The sequence below is a fragment of the Tenrec ecaudatus genome, chromosome 8, assembly GCF_050624435.1.
Source record: "Tenrec ecaudatus isolate mTenEca1 chromosome 8, mTenEca1.hap1, whole genome shotgun sequence".
Lineage (NCBI taxonomy): Eukaryota > Metazoa > Chordata > Mammalia > Afrosoricida > Tenrecidae > Tenrec > Tenrec ecaudatus.
This window is the reverse complement of record NC_134537.1, coordinates 163,948,886-163,965,934: the sequence shown is the minus strand read 5'-3', so window position 1 is coordinate 163,965,934 and position 17,049 is coordinate 163,948,886. Positions and strand designations below refer to the sequence as shown.

The window sequence follows — 17,049 nt, the reverse complement described above, 5'->3', positions numbered from 1 at the left end:
CCTTGGCGGAGGGCTGCAAGGAAAGAAGCACCCTTTCAGTCTGTGCACACGTGGACATTGCTGCGGGTGGCGGCGCTTTAATGGCAGTTAGCCTCCCGCTCCCCTCCTGAAAGCAGCAGGCAGGAGATCAAAGGGTGTACTGGGTGATGAATCTGTGCTTGACTAGTCTATTCTTTAAATCAAATTTTATTGTGTTTGCAGTGAAAGTCTACACAGATGATTAGGTTCTCATTTAACAATTCTTATAAAACTCGTTCAGTGACACTGGTGACAAGTTTTGTTTCAATCTAAAAAAACAGTTGATAAGAAAATAGCAAAAATGAAGAATGGGTTAAAAGGCAAAACAAGCGATGTTAAAATCTTTACCTGCTAGTATCTGCAGTGATTGATTCACTGTCCAGTGTACTCTGCCTGTGGCCGGCCTCTCCAGACCCCCGGTCATTTGTTCCAGGGTGTACCATGGAGGCTGACTTTGGGGGTTCACTGTCATCCGAGGCTTCTGCAAGTAAGGTGCTTAGAACTCAAGCCAAAATATGCATCTCCCTTCTCTCATCTTGGATGGTATTACTTGGAGGGCATGGTATTTTCAATGGCGTCATACCACGTGAAAGTTGGACACCAGGAAGAACTGATGCATTTCAATAAAGTCCTCAAGAGGACAGCCTTGCTCTTGAGCACTTTAAAGAGGTCTCCTGCAGCAGATGTGCCCAAAACAATACACCATGTGATCTCTTGACAGCTGCTCCCAAGGGTCTTGATTTTGGATCCAAGCACAATGGAAACCTTGATGACTTCAGTATTTTCTGTTTGTCATGTGACAAGAGTTCATCTCACCGGGGAGAGTAAACAGATTTCATCTGGTTTCCTAGGAGTGGTTTTCCTCTGAGCTCGTAACAACAGTGACGAGTGGCCCACGTTGACCAGTCTAAGGCCCTTCTTGCACTCTCGTGGCATGTATTAACCTGGCAGCATGGCTCTGCCTTTCTGAAGAAGGGATACTGAGAGCTTTACTCTGTCAGCCCTCAGTTTGTGTACGGAGTGTCCAGTCACCACAATCGATGCACTCTGGCCTGGAGTTGGCCTATTCTTAATATGATTTCCTTTTCTCAGTGTTGTAAATTCTACACCCTTGGCTAAAGTAATGACACTCTCCATAGGAGCCCTGGTGGTACAATGGTTACGCATTGGGCTGCGATTCCACGGTCAGCAGTGTGAAATCAACAGCCGCTGCTCAGCAGAAAGGCGAGGCTTTCTACTCCCCAAAAGGGTTACAGTCTCACAAACCCAGAGGGGCAGTTTAGCCCTGTGCTAGAAGCTCTCTATGAGATGGCATCAACTCGGTGGCAGTGAGAGAGATCAACAGAATCACCAGGGGGTGATTTACAATGTTCTCGATCATACAATGGTAACGGTGGCCCTAAAGGGAACCAGAGGCACGCACAATCTTCACACAGCATGGATGCATTTGGGGCTACAATTCATTCTAGCCCCATCTAAGAGCAAGCAGTTCTTATGACATGGCCCTGCTGGATGCTCACCCTCATGAAGTGACCACTGAAGATGTGGTGCTACAGCAAGTGGTCAAGGCACCGATGGTGCCGGCTATCAGAAGAATAGTGCCGGGGTCTTAAAGGCTTGCCTTCAAACATTAAGCAAGGCATCATCTAAACCCACACAGAAGAAGCACACCGGCCTGCGTGATTCGAGGGTTGTAAATAACAACATCTAAAACGAGGGAGAGAATGGTATCAGAGCTCAATTGTGAACACTCGGTTTGGATGAGAGTGGAAGCCCAAACTCTATTTACAGTGTCCCCATAAGGATGAACCCTCAGGTGGATTTCCTCTGACCACAGTCAAGGGATGCAAAATAGCATTGCTGTCAGAAAAACAGCACTGAAAAGTCTGTTCTGGCACTAGGTAAAAATGTAACCTCCTACCATTTGCTCTCCTTCCTATACAGTTTTGAAGTTGTTTCAGTTGGCAATATTTTCTGCTATCTTTTTGCTTTTCCCCGTCACTGTTGTTGGGTTTGTTCACTTCTGGTTTGTGTTTCGTAGGATGTCCTGCGCATGTCTTCCAGCACAGGTGGGTCTCTAAGACAGTAACTGGATTGATAATGGCCCAGGGGCCTGGCAGGGGAGGGTGGGGGAATGGGGAGCTAATGACCGTGACTACAAGAAGCAAATGCTCTGAAGCAGATTGTGACAATGACTGCACACATCTTTTTTAATAGGACAGAATGATTCACTTATATGACATGTGAAGTGTATACCATTAAAACTATTTTTAAAAACAAGAAAAACCTGGGTGCATTTCTACAGTTGAACAATGTCCTCTCCTAGAAATGCCATGGTTTTCCTTCCAAATTTATTTATCCTCCCTCCCCACCCTACTCACCCCCCGCCCCCCCCAAAAAAGAATGGACTCAGTGGCAGTGAGTCTGAGTCATTACTGATTCTATACGGACAACTCCAGGCTGGTTTAAAATCCAGCAGGTTTCGTGTCCTGTTCAGCAGAGAAGGCTATCCAGTCCTGACACACAGCGAAGTCTTTTCAGAAAGATAGTGAACAAGTTAGTTCCCCAGGGATTTCATGGCATTTATCGTATAGAAGACATTTAATCAGTTCTGCTCCAGGGCAGAGACCCACTCAGGGCCAGAGAAGAAATCAATCCCTCTGAAGGAACCTAAAGCCAGATGTGATTTATTATTGCTCACATCAATATTGAAATTTGAACACAAAATATGCCACAGAAGTAAAATGCATAGAAATAAAATATACACTCAAATGTGTTCCCTAGGACACTGAGACCGACCACGCTAGCCAAGGACGCAGGACCCAAACAAAGCCCTGTGGAATGCTAAGCTGCAAGAACAGGCCATCAGACGTCAGACCGGAGCTGGTGGGTGAGTGGCCTCCAGCAAAGGGCTTAAGAGAACAAATAGGAGGAAGCAAGGGTGCCGCCTCTGGGCCGGGTTGGGGTGGGAGTTGGGGTTGGGGAGACTACATGCTTATTTTTAATCATTACAAATGGTTACATAAATTCCTATAAGAATTAGAAAATGATTCTAATATCAGAATGTAATACAGCAAATTTACCTGCAACATGTTTAGACACTTTACGTAAGTACATTAAAATGCGGGTCATTTATTTTTATGGCCTGTACAGCAAAGCAAAAGACCACCGTACGGGGAGACTGACCCAGGAAGGAGCGCTGCACTGTGCAGGCCAGCGGGGCCTCACTGTAACGACTGAATGCAGCCGCGTGCTCTCCTTTAACTAGCGTGCAAAACCCCCAAGCAGCTGCCGGTGCCCGCTTTTAACTTACCCTGAAAAATCAGCAGAATATTGTCCATAATCAAAGATATAGACTCGAGTAATTTGGCACACTGTGAGGTAGCCTATAGCAAACAAAAAACAGTATCTGGAAAATAAAAATAAGTGAGATTAGTGAAAATCCGAACAAAATTCATTGTGTTGAGAAGTACATGTTAAAGTAACCAAAGAAAATAGTTCAGAAATCAAGTATGATCAGACATCTACAGTTGCTGTCCATAAACACGACACCCTTTACTGGTAATTGCTGCACTTGAACCTTTCCCCACGTTCAACGGTGACTGAACTCGTTGTTTCCATGCACAGCTCTGAGTGCCTCCTAGAAAGGGGGAATGGAAACAGCTGGCATAGTCTTTCTTTCTTTCTTTCTTTCTTTCTTTCTTTCTTTCTTTCTTTCTTTCTCTTCTCTCTTTCTCCCTTTCTCTCTCTCTCTCTCTCTATTTCTTTCACTGTCCTTCTGCCTAGAATATGAACCTGGTGGCACTGTGACCAAATCTGAGAACCCAGAAGTGACCTGCCAGCAGGCTGGGGACAGCAGCGCAGGGCAAGGAGAGAGACATGGCTGATCTGCTCCACTGGCCGTGGACTGCCTACTACCTCCCTACTTTCCCAGAGGACCCTAAGGAGTATGTGGTTTGTCTGTTTTTCTTTTTCTGTAACCTGCAATTGAATGCATTCCTGATACACATGCTTATCAAACTGGGTTGTTTTATAGCTTGTGGCAGACTGTAAGGAAGAGTGCAAGTCCCGTTTTGAAATCAAACACTTCACTTTTTCTAGTTCACACATCAGAAATTGAAAACTCACCCAAGACAATATACGAGTGCACCGCCTTCCTGTAATATCTCACTGGGAAAACCTGCGCAAGACTCCTGTCAAGTGATCCTGAGCAAAGAGGTCGCTATGAAGACCACAGTAACCCTGATCCAAGCCTCGGTGTCTGCCATGGCCTCACACGTGAGAGCTGGACGGAACACTGAAGACCAAAGAAGAATCGCGGCGTTTGAACGGTGGTGCCGCCAAAGACTACTGTAAGCACCACAGATGCCAAGAGGACAAACAAATCTGTCTTGGAAGAAGTACAGCCACAGTGCTTCTTAGAGGCAGGGATGGCGAGACTTTGTCTCCCGTACTTTGGTCCCTGGAGAAGAACATCATGCTTGGTAAAGTAGAGGGACGGTGAGAAAGAGATGGACGACCACAGAGGTGCTACAGGGGGCTGTGCTTCCTCTGTTGTCCGTAAGGTGGCCGTGAGTCAAAGCAGACAAAGGCACCCAGCAGCAGCAGCAGCAGCACAAGGACAGGGTACTGCTGTCAGTGGTACAGTCAGTGAGTTTGAATATCATCAAGTAGAATGATACACATGCAAACAAAATCCAGACAGACCTAACACAGATGTAAATAACAGCCCCATTACTTGTTATGATCCCCACCTGCTTAACTTCTGAGCCCCACCCTCCCACTTACAAAAAGCAGATCCCCATCGGATGCTCATGAGCGAGGTGCTTCCAGGAGCCTGTCTGCTGCCTGAGTCACGGAGGTCACTCGCCGTGATGCAACACTGTGGGAGCACAACAGCTGCCCCCCTGTCCTTGCTAAAGACCCCAATCCTCCCATTTGGTTTCGTGTCCAGCCTTCTGGGGCGGTGACACCATTCCCAGTTAAGGAGTAAAATACAGCCCCTGTGGTCTCATCCCGCTGGCATGGAACTGGGTTGGGACTATGGAAGGTGGCAGTTTGGAGAAAGGCTCCTGTCGTTCTTAAAGTGCCCCGAGGGCTCCTGTCATGTCAGCAAGGATGGTGGCCGTCTTGAGTTCAGGAGAGGACCAGGCTGAACACAGAGTCAACATGCCGACAATGAGACACTAACGGAACTTGGATTTCTTATGTCCCCGTCCAGTCTGACTTGCTGAACTGTCCAGCAGTAGCTGCCATGTCACAAGAGGTTTAGCTTTGAGAGGCAACAATTTCTGGACTGTTTATACCATTAAATGGTTACAAGTTAGTATTTCTATGGTTTGCAGCCCAAAGCACTCTGATGCAATTACTTTTTTCAATAACAATTCAAAAGTATATGATCAGAACAGTCTCTTATTCATTAAAGCATGAATGTTGAATTACTGAGCCTCTTTTCAAAAAGTGAAATCACTTCTAAAATATTTATTCACTTAATTGTTACACACAGAATGGAACTTGTTCATGAGAAAGTACTCAGGGATGCTGGGAATTAATGAACTAGAAACAAGAAGGGGAGCTAAAAAAAAGTATCCTTCCTACACAAGAAAGAAAATAGGAAACGCTTCTGAAAGGGCCAGAATCCTGAAGGGAATACGATACAAACGCAAATGAACTGAACAGAAATACAACCCAATCATTTTCTTTCTATTTTCAAGGTACGATGGTTTTGGTTGTAGCTCAATTTCAGATGTGGTCTGAACATGACATGAACACACTAATTTAACTTCATCCGTACCCTGCCTTCATCATCTAGCACGAGCATTTTCATGACCCTGTTTACTTACGTGTTTTTTGCGTGTATTATTTGGTAATTTTCTTAAGTTTTTTTTTTTAAATACAAAGAGACTATATACAGATTAGCCAAAAATTTTTTTAAAAAGAAGAGAATAAAGGCAGAGATGGACTGCCTTACAGACACACAGCCTCAGAAACACACCAGGGTTGATCTATCTGTCCTACGGGTCACTGTGAGTCAGAATCGACACAGTGGCAGTAAATTTGGTTTTTCTATTTTGTGTTTATTTTTTTAATGTTTTAAATTTCAAGATTAAGTATAACGAATGCACCTATAGATAATACAAGGTGGTGCCGGCACGTGGTCAGACACATAGATGCATGAACAAAGAGAAAGTCCACAAACAACAGAGGTCACACAGGACGATAAATTAGTGTTAGACACACACACATAAAGGAAGACCAGCCAGCTCAATATGGGAAAAGACATTCTTTGGAATAAGTAGAGGTGAGAGACAAATGAAAACATACAGGGGAGAGGATGAATGTCAACCCTCACCTCACAACATATACAAAACAAACCTGAAAGTGGACTATTGAACTAAACATTTATTACTAGATGTTTTCTTCTGCTAAAAGGTTAAAAAATTATCAATACTGTTGAGGTTACAAAAATTTCTTAGAAAGACACAAAAAAAACTCTAAACCATAAAATGAAAGTTGGACAAAATGACATTATCAATTTTTTTATTCCTGCACTTTAAAATATACTACTAAGAAAATTAAACAGCAAATCAGATTGGGGGAAAATATTCACAATTCATCAATCTGATAAAGAATTTATATCTAGGATATAGAACCAATTTGTAGACTCAATATAATGGAATCCAACTTAAAACTTTCAAAGATTTGATAGGGCATACCATAAGAAGATATACAATTAGCCAACAGCATATGAAAAACTATTATTACATTAAACATTGGAGAGATCTAAACTTACAGCAAGATACCAATGCATATCCATTCAAATTATTAGAATTTTAAAGATTGATAGGAGCAAGTCTTGGTAAGAAAATAAAGTAATTGATAAAGGATAGGTTGATGGTGGAAATACAACATATTATAACCACTTAGAAAAAGTTTGATAGTTTCTTACATAACTAAACATTGTTTTAAGTCCCAGCAATTGATCTGCTAGGTTATTTCCACAGAGAAATTAATTTCCCTATAGTCATAAAAAGATCTAAGAAAGTTCTAATAGTTTTATCACAATCACCCCAAGTTTTGAACAATCCAAATATCCATTAATAGATGAATGGATACATAAGAGTGCTACATCCATACATTGGAACACTACTCGGCAATAAAAAGGAACAAACTATTGATAAATATTGATGAATGCTAAAAACCTCTAGCTGATTGTCTTAAAACAAGCAGCTATCTAAATGAGGTGTAAACTAAGGGCACAAAGAAGCAGCATACTAGCCTGTGTGACCCAAGGATGGTACATAATAAAATCCAAGCTCAGAGGAGGGAATTGTATTAGAGCTAAAGTTCTGAGTCTTCAGTTTGCAAAAGGCTCTGGATAGCGAAAGCCCAAAATTCTTTTGCAGAGTCCCTGGAACAGGGATTAAAGTTCCATTGAATTTCTTCGTACAATGCACTCAAACAGAGTGCATTGGAAAGTGAATCAATGCAGATGTAATTGGGTTAAAATTTAACACCATCTGTGCATGTGTGTAAAAGATGGTAAGAAGCTCAAGAAGGAAAAAAATTGTTTTGAAACTGACTGGTAGCAATTATACAATACTGCTTGATATGACTGAACTAAGGAATATGATCTCTCCTAATTTTAACTCCTAATAAAATGCTTTTGAAAAAATTAGCATTATGTGTTTTCACTTTTGATGCATTTTTAATTTGTTGTACCTTTTTTTCCCCCTGTTTTCTTTTGAAGTTTTCCCGTTGTTGGGCTTTTTGTTTGTTTGATTGCTTTTAGGTATGATTTTCTCACTATGAAATCCCGGATAGGTAAATCTATAGAGACTGTAACTAGATGAACAGTTTCTTAAGGTGATGGCAGGGAAGGTGGGGAGGAAGTGGGGAACTGAGTTATAAAATTAAAGAAAATGTTCTACAGCTTTTAAAAAATTAAAGGCAGGGTTGTACAGACAATAACTCATGTCTATAAGTTATAGATAAACAGAAAAGGGATACAGTGATACATACGCATGCATAACATCTAAAGCCGTCTATTATATCTGTTTCAGACATTAAAGAGGGTGCTTGTGTTTTCTTACTTGAATATCACAAGGGCCTTTATTCTTAATGCATGATTAAAAAAGGGTGAATTCAGATTCTTAAAGAAGGGAATAAAAGGCTTTCCTTTGTATACTTTTTATTCTTATACGTGACAGTCCATACAAGGATGAAATAGTTTAAAAATCTAAGAAATGGCAACTTTGACAGATGGATGTTTTATAAACTGGCTCTTCAAATATGTCTTTACATTTCTATATGTTGCCACTTTGTTACCTTTTTCTCTACAATTTATTCAAACCTTTTGACTCTACACAATCAATAAATTATTGAATGTCAATTATAGCAAATAAAAAAGTAAGCAGAGTGAAAAAAAGGAGACAACTGTCTTCACAGTGTATGACTTCATTTACATAAAATATCACAATAAGCAAAACCAGTCTCTGGTGACAGGAAGCAGATCATTGGTTCCAAGGGAACTGGGATAGGATGATTACAAATTGGGCAGGAGGGAACTTGTTGGAATGAGTGAAATGTCCTCTGTCTTGACGCGGGTGGCAGATACACAGTGTGCACACCAGAACTGATAGTTTCAGCTTATCTTAAATACATTGTACCTAAATAAAGTTGATTAAATTTTATTTTTAGAACGTAACTGGCAGGAAACAAAATAATAACTACATGCTGTGCAATCTCCTTTGAAAACTGTCTCTCATCCTTGGGTCTGAAGGTTCAGTTCTCTTTCCCATTCACACTCGATTCCAGGAAGAATGTGTGGGAGAGCATAAACTGAAGCAGAAGATGAATAAGTAACACATGTTTTGAATCACGTTTAGGAAAGTAGCAAGATTTCCATCTGGCCCCATGGCTTTTTATCTTTGCTATATACTGAGAGCTCCCTGAGTCTAAATCTGTAGCCTAAACAAGTCTCCTGAACATTGAACTTAATCCATAAGCTAATCAACATCTCTCCCTACCGGTTGCCTAATAACCATGGTGGACATACCACGTCCAAACAGAAATCCTAATCACATCAACACTGTCCTTCCCCTAATTAGTTCTCGTCCTCTCTCTCTCTCTTTCTCTCAACAGCATTCTCTTGCACCCCGTTGCTTTCCCAAAAGCACTAAAGTAATTTTTGACCGCTTAATGACTCACACCCTACATCCAACTCCAACGATACAGTCTCTTCATTTTATCTTTCGAATGCCAGCCCCCCCATCACATCCACTACCACTTCCAAGTGTGGACCACTGCACTTGCTTCCTGGCTCAGCTCCTCCCACTCTCTTGTCCCTATAGTCGCCTAGCATCCAAGGTGCTCAGGACTTTCCACTGCCTACCCGCCACACTGCAAACCAAGCACAAACCTTTACCTGCGGCATCGCGTCCCTGCTTGCCTTACTCATCCCCCTCCACCACCTCTTCTGCTCACCACCCTCCCCAGCCACGCTGGCAGGCTTGCTAGTTTCTTAAGCCAGTGAATCAAAACATGTGCTACTTATTCACCTATGCATCTATTCATCTACACCCAACGAGAGACCTTGAAATCACAAGAAATGACCCCAGCTTTCCCCACTCACCAACAAGTTTCCGCCTTGGCGCTTTGGAATCTTGTAGAAGCACCAGCACCTGTTCCTTTTGTGAGTCTGGCCTCACCTCCACTTGACTCCTCACCCTCCGAGGAGACAGCTTCGGCCTCCAGCTCTGCAATCTAGCTCCAGCTCCCTCTACTCAGCTTTCCCTGCACCACATTTCGGCACCCCCCCCCCCCCCACACACAATGTTTCAGTCCTCTCAAATGGCTCTGCACACTCAAATATGCCAGGCCAGGACTGCAGCCACAGTGTCCACCCATCTCCTCGAGGGCCACTCATCACCTGACCAAACACGATGTCCTTCTCCAGGGACTGGTCTCTCCTGAAAATGAGTCCAAGTAGGTAAGACGAAGTCTTGTCATCTTTGCATCCAATGAGCACGCTGGCCTTACTTCTTCCAAGACAGATCGGTCAGTGTGTCCTTTTCAGTAGCCCGGGGTGCTTTCACTATGCTTTTCCGGCACCATAATTCAAATACATCGATTTTTCTACTAGCTTCCATAGTAAATGTCCAACTTTCACGTGCATGTGATGCAGTGGAGGATACCATGGCTTGGGTCAGGCGCATCTTAGTCCTCAAAGCAACATCCTTGCTCTTCAATACACTAAAGATGTCTTGTACAGCACATCTGTTAACTGCTGCTTCCATGACCAATGACTGTGGATCCAAGCAAGACAAAACCCTTGACTAACTTCAGCCTCTTCCCCAGTTATCATGACGTTCGTTACCTATAGGTCCAGTCGTGAGGATTTGGGTCTTTCTTACGCTGAGCTGTAATCCACACTGAGCTGCAATCTTTGACCTTCATCAGTAAGTAAGCGCTTCAAGTTCTCCTCACTTCCAGCAAGCAAGGCTGTGTCACCTGCACACCCCAGGTTGTTAATCAGCCTTCCTCCAATCCCGATGCCCCACTCTTCTTCCTCTAACCCAGCCTCTCAATTTGCTCAGCACACAAGCTGAAAAACTGTAGCGAGAGGCTACAACCCTGACGCACAGCTTTCCTGAGTTTAAAACTTGCAGCTGCCATTCCATTGCTCTGTTCGCACAATTGCCTCTTGGTCCATGTACAAGTTCTGAATGCGCACCAGGAAGTGTACTGGGATTCCCACAGTGATCCACAATTTATTGTGGTCCGAACAGTCAAAGGCCTTTGCACAGTCAATGAGACACAAGGAAACATCGCTCTGGTGTTCTCTGCTTTGAGTCAACATCCATCTGCCATCCACGATGATATCCCTTGTTCCACGTCCTCTTCTGAATGCAGCCTGACCTTCTGGCAGTTCCTTGTCAGCATGCTGCTCTAACCACTGTTGGATGACCTCAAGGAAAAGTGTCCTTGCGTGTGACATCAACGACATTGTCCTGTAGTTTGAGCATTCTGTTGGGTCACCTTTCTTTTTAATGGGCACAGATATGGATCTCTTCCCGCAAGCTGGCCAGCAACTGTCTTTCAAAATTGCCTGGCATAGACGAGTGGGTGCTTCCAGTGCTTCTTTGGCTTTCTGAAACATTTCCATGGGTGTTCTGTCTGTTCCTGGAGCAGTAGAGTCAATGCCCGCCCTGGAGGGTAAGCGGCACTCCAGCGTTTTGGGAGGGGAAGTGCGTGTGCCCTCAGCACCGTCTCGTGGTAGCTGTTCAGGACTTCCCATCTTGAAGACTCCTGCAGTAATTCACTTGCTGAAACGGGCTCCCTCTGAGAGACAATTCTCTTCTTGCCAAACCATTCTGAACCTTATTTAATTTCTCTCTCTTTTCCCTCCCTGAGCTTTTGGTCCTTGTTTGCAGCAGTTAAGTGGCAACGGTGAAGCAGAGAGAAAGTAACTTCAAGTTACCAGTCTGAGAATTACTCTCCTAATGGCTCACAATAGGCTGTAAGTGAGGAGCCAAGTTGTATTCAATTGGGTATTGTCATACTTCTTGTCATATAACTACAGTTATCATAGGACAATGTAACATCTGCAATAATTGCACCAAATTTGAATAAATACCTCTTGGCAAATAGTTCTCGAAACCTACCTTTAAAGTTAATTCCTCTTGAATTTATCCCACACATTTCTATGCATAATTTCACATTTCCATTGTCACTGCACATTAATAGTAATTAAAAAACTACAAGTCACCCAATCTAATTAGCCTTTCTATGATCTTCAGTGATCTACAGGCAGCCCCTGCCCCCCAATTCTGATCATCCCACATATGGACAACCCCTACTTGCCTTTTAACCTTCTGAAAATCTGGCCTCACTTTAAAAGGCCTGCACCAGTGTAAGAACGATGAAACATACAACTTTCCCCTAGTTCCTAAATGCTTCTTCCCACCACTTCCCACCCCCCACTATCATGATCCCAATTCTACCTTACAAATCCAACTAGACCAGAGGATGTACACTGGTACAGATAATGAACTGGAAACACAGGGAATCCAGGACACATGATCCCTTCAGGACCAGTGCTGAGAGTGGCAATACCGGGAGGGTGGAGGGAAGGTGGGGAAAAAGTGGGAACCGATTACAAGGATCTACATATAACCCTCTCCCTGGGGGACAGACAACAGAAAAGTGGGTGAAGGGAGACGTCAGACAGTGTAAGACATGACAAAATAATAATTATTTATAAATTATCAAGGGTTCATGAGGGAGAGGGGAACGGGGAGGGAAGGGAAAAAATGAGGAAGCTGATGCCAAGGGCTCAGGTAGAAAGCAAATGTTTTGAGACTGATGTGGGCAACAAATGCACATTGACACAATGGATGTGTGCATGGATTGTGGTAAGAGTTGTAGGAGCCCCCAATAAAATGATTTTAAAAATAAAGGACTGCACCAACCCTTACTTAAAACAAAATTTTCATCACAAACACCTTCGCTTGTTAAAAGGTGCAGCTTTCAAATCACTGACAAGCGCGTTGATGTAGCCTTTAAGAAACAAATGCCCTGGTTTCCACTTCCCTACAAAGCTGACTGACTGACTTAGGAGCAGATCTCATTTGTGACTCAAGGGACTGCCTGTATTTCCATACCTGAAACACAGGCCAAGAACCACAAATGGAGAAAGCAGAACTTCCTATACAGATCGAAGGCCATTCAATTTACCTCCAAAGGTGGCGTTCAAGAGAAACAGTGTCTGACAAGTCCTCGATGCCAAACTGAACGTGGCCCCTGACAGGCGGGGCGGGGCGACCTATGTACGTCAGGTCACGGATTCGCAGCTACAAAGGCAGCTGCTGTGTGACTAGGAAAACAATTTCTAGGCATAAAAGAATGAAATTGAGGAAACAATATGGGAAAGCTCAATTTCTGGATACATTTCATAACACGATCTCAAACCCAACCAACTCCCTGCCTTGAGTCAACTCGGACTCACAGTGACTCCAGAGGATGCTTAGGAGTTCCAAAGAATAAAAACGTCCCCTAACAAATTGTCTACCCAAGCCCAGGAGGAAATGTTAAAGATGTGTCCAGACTTTTGAATTAGGGTGTCTCACCTTTCTTCTATTGCAGTTCAAGGCACAAAGATTTGTGTGCAAAAACAGAAAAAGATGTGGATCCAGTTGATTCTGTAAAGCTCCCGAAGAGCACACAATGCCACCCACAGTGCCGGCGGTGCCTTGCTGCACACTCCGTCGCACCAAAAGGGGGAGGTGGGCACAAGGGCCAGCCCTGGCACAGCTGAGGGAGTTACGTACATGCTGGCCTGGGGAAGAAATGTGCCTTAGCTCTTCCTCCGGCTTCAGAGACGAATGCATGGACAGCACAGGGCAGAGGCCGTCTCAACTGTGCCCAGCGACACACCATTCATTATGCTGGGGTGGTTTCAGGGCAGCAGCGAGTGGCGAGGCAGGCGGGGCAGAGCCGCCGAGGGCTCTGCTAGTTTGTGAGCATGTCTGAAGCAGGCGCGAGCCACGGTCTCACGGCTGTGTGGTGGAGAGAGCATCTGGACAGCAGCGCACAGGGCAAGGCGAGGGCAGGGAAGCCAGCTGGGAGACTGGTGTCCGAGTGGGTACCGAGTAGTGAAAGGAGATGAGCCAGGCCTAGAGAGCAACAGAGGGATTGTGGTCTTGGGAAGGAACCAAAAATCGCTACTGCCAACTGAAAGGTGGAAGGTTCGGTCTCCCCAGAAACAAGGCCTGGCCATGTACTCCCCCATGAAGCGGGGTTGTTAGGGAAGTTTTAGGTTACCCCAAGTCAGGGTCAGCAAGCAGTGAGGGTACAGTCATTGGTCCACGAGCATCACCTCCCCTTAGCCAATAGCCACGTCTCACTCCAGTCCTCTGTCTCTGGGCCACACAGTCCCTTGGTCTTTGCCTCCGTGGGCCAGGAAGCAAGCCTGCCTCTTGCTCTGTCTCCCGTCCCCTAGTCTTGGGCCAGAAGAGGAGAAGATATCCCCCAGTCTCAGCGATGCTCCTTGGAGTCTCCATGCCAGTCTCTGATCTTGGGCTCTGCCACTTCACCAGAGCATTTCACACGTGCTCTCGCAGGGTCCATGGGGGAGAGGGGGGTCATCTCTCCCTGCTGTTGCTTCAAAGAGGACTCATTCTTATAACCAGAAGCGTGGTAACGAAAACCGGCTACTCCTTTGTTAGCGTTCTATACACCCTGTTTGCATAGTCCCACCCTGCCACTTGGTGGAAGTAAGAGAAATTTGGGTGGAAGAGCCATATTAAGAAATTTCACTCCACAAAAACATCATCGGAAAGGCTCAATCACTAGACTAATCCTCGTTTTGTTCGGTGAAGGAGCAGGCCAACAAGAGGGTCTACCTCTCCCACCCCCGGTGTGCTGGTGAAAATGAATTCCTAAACAAAGTATGCCTGTGAGCGGATAATTTAATCATTTAAATGATAAGGCCCAACACGCTAGCATTTTGTGGTTTACCATGGACAGATACAACAGCCACAGCGACGGAGCGGGACCGCTGGTGCACAGGAGGATGGCGGGATTCAGGACTGGATGCTGCTCCATCTGGCCGTACTGCAGAGCGCCAGGAGGCAGAGCTGACCTAACCACAGCTCAAGGCAGTGACTGCACCAGTGACCCTGTAACTGGGTTTTAGAACATACCTACATAGAAAAATGACAATGAAGTGGCCTATGAAATGAGGCAGAAACACCACTGACACGAAAGACAAACTCACAACTATGAAACACTGAGGACCCTGACACGAGATGCAAATAGGAAAGACCTCAACGGGCAAGGGAGCCAAAACTCGGAGAAACCAGAGACTGGTTTTCCACGACCAGGACACGTCACAGAGGGTTTCTTGAGGCTTATTTTCTGCCTTTACCTATGACTTCTCTCCCTCCCTCATGCACTGTCCCAGAGAAATGACCAACACTGGCCGAAAACACACCTATGTGTGAGTAAGTAACAGCATTACTTCCAAGGCCGACATTTTAGCATCTCATGCCTTAAGATTTAAGTCACTACGAAAGTGATCCAGGTCTGTTTCCCTTATCATGTGCCAGACTCTATTCTCGTAAGAAAAATGTTGGCACAGGTCTAGGTTTTGCCCACTAATCTACATAATAGGTCCCTAATCACTCTTGGAGTTTTGCAAGAAAACTATGTTTGAGCAATATATAAGCACTAAACAAGATTAAAAGTCAATTTCTCAAGGTGAACCGTCTCGCCGGCACCAACAGTGTCTGCCATCTTCTTCCTCAGCCTCATCACAGAAAGGTAAGCTGCTGCTTCAGGCATGAGCTAGTGAGTCCATTCCACCTCAGAGAGCCGAGAGAGGAGGCAAGGCTGGCCACGGGGTTTCCTGGTCTGTGGTTTTTCCGGGGGCAGATCCCCAGAGTGGCTGGTGAGCTAAAACCACTGGCTCTTGCAGTGAGCAGCCAGAAGCTTCATCTGTGTCACCGTGGCTCTTTTAAACTTAGGTTCATGACTCTATAACATCATCCAAGGCCCTCTTTTGCCACACTGCTTTGAGTAAGTTTTAATAAGCTGGTAGCAAGAACAAACGGTAGTAGGTGGAAGTCACTTATTTTTCCCCACACAAAATCGATCCTGCCTAGAGGTATTCTAAAATTCTATTTCTAGTCAACTGACATTAAAACTATTTTAAAATCTTCATGTATTAGATACTTTAATATTGATCAGGAGCCCTGGTGGTGTACCAGCGATGTGATCCCAAGGTCAGCAGTTCAAAACCACCAGTTGCTCTGAGGGAGAACGATGGGGCGTGCCACTCCAGTCAAGAGTTAGTCTCGGGAGCTCCCGGGGCAGCTCCGCCCTATCTTGCAGGACCACCCTGAGTCGGCGCTGCCTGGATGCAAGTGGGTTACTATTTTTCAGTCTCGAGCACAGGATTAAAGACTCTCAACTCTGAGTAGAGAGACAGATTTAGAGGTTAAAAACACTGTTTTCAGATATCTATCTAAAGAGCAAAAGCTGCTTAAAGACACTCAGACTGCATTTCTGGGAAGAAGACTTAGCAAAACTCAACCACAATAAAATATCTCAATGTGCTTGCTATCCTTTTAAAAAATAAACCATGATTTTGATGCTATCTGACAAACTGTGATAATCTATTTTAAAGTTTTCCAATTTAGAAAACTCTTTAAAAGAATCTCAGTAAACAAATGACCCACCACCACCGCCCACACCATACCCCACAGCCTGAGTGAGTTTCCCCGGCTTCTGGCACTATCTGTCACTGGCTTTGGGACTTTGTTCAGTGATGTTGGCCATCGGAGCTGCGGCTTCTTCTTCTGCACAGTGTGTCACGCTCCTGGGGCCATCAGCTGGGCTACTGTGATGAGCACCTAGCACAGCGCCTGGCATCAGGAGGTCTCCAGCGTGCACGTTTTGAAAATCCAAGTCCAAAGGCTCTTTATATGAAACCATACTCTTCTGACACAGTGAATACAAAACTAATACATATCAAATCTGTAGGCGTACTGCAAAAATACACCACAGGTAGAACAACTCATCATACAGAAAGGTCAACGGTTCAAAGCCACCAGCATCTCCGCAGGAAAAATGAGGCCGTCTACGCCCATAATGTTGGGTAACCTCAGAAAGCCTGTGTAGGGTGGCTGAGTTGGAACTGACTACATGGCAGTGGGGTTTAAATGATTAAATGATCCACGGGGGATCTTAGCTGCCAACTGAATGGCTGGAGGTCCAACTCTATGCAGAAGAAAGGCCTGGAGATGTCTATCTGGAAAGCCAGGGCTTAGATTGCATGAAGCACCAGCTGACACCGGCACACACGGGCCACCGGGAGTTGGAGGCAACTCTCCCCCAACTGCTTTGGTTTGTAGGAATTTCCCAAGAGGCTCACTATCATTCTTTATCCAAGATGAAAGACAGTGAAGTCCGTCAAGCTTTTCTTCTCCCCCCAGTTTTCCCCGGACCTCTTCTTTCCTGTGAATGAAA

At 44.7% G+C, this 17,049-nt stretch overlaps 1 protein-coding gene across 1 annotated transcript in view; it reads right to left on the bottom strand.

The window, feature by feature from the left end:
- MBOAT2 (membrane bound glycerophospholipid O-acyltransferase 2) overlaps window positions 1-17,049 on the bottom strand; it is a 174,395-nt gene that overhangs the window by 77,247 nt on the left and 80,099 nt on the right. The window contains exon 4 of the mRNA XM_075557133.1: window positions 3,332-3,427. Coding sequence (XP_075413248.1) covers window positions 3,332-3,427 — 96 coding nt within the window. The remainder of the gene's footprint in view (window positions 1-3,331; window positions 3,428-17,049) is intronic.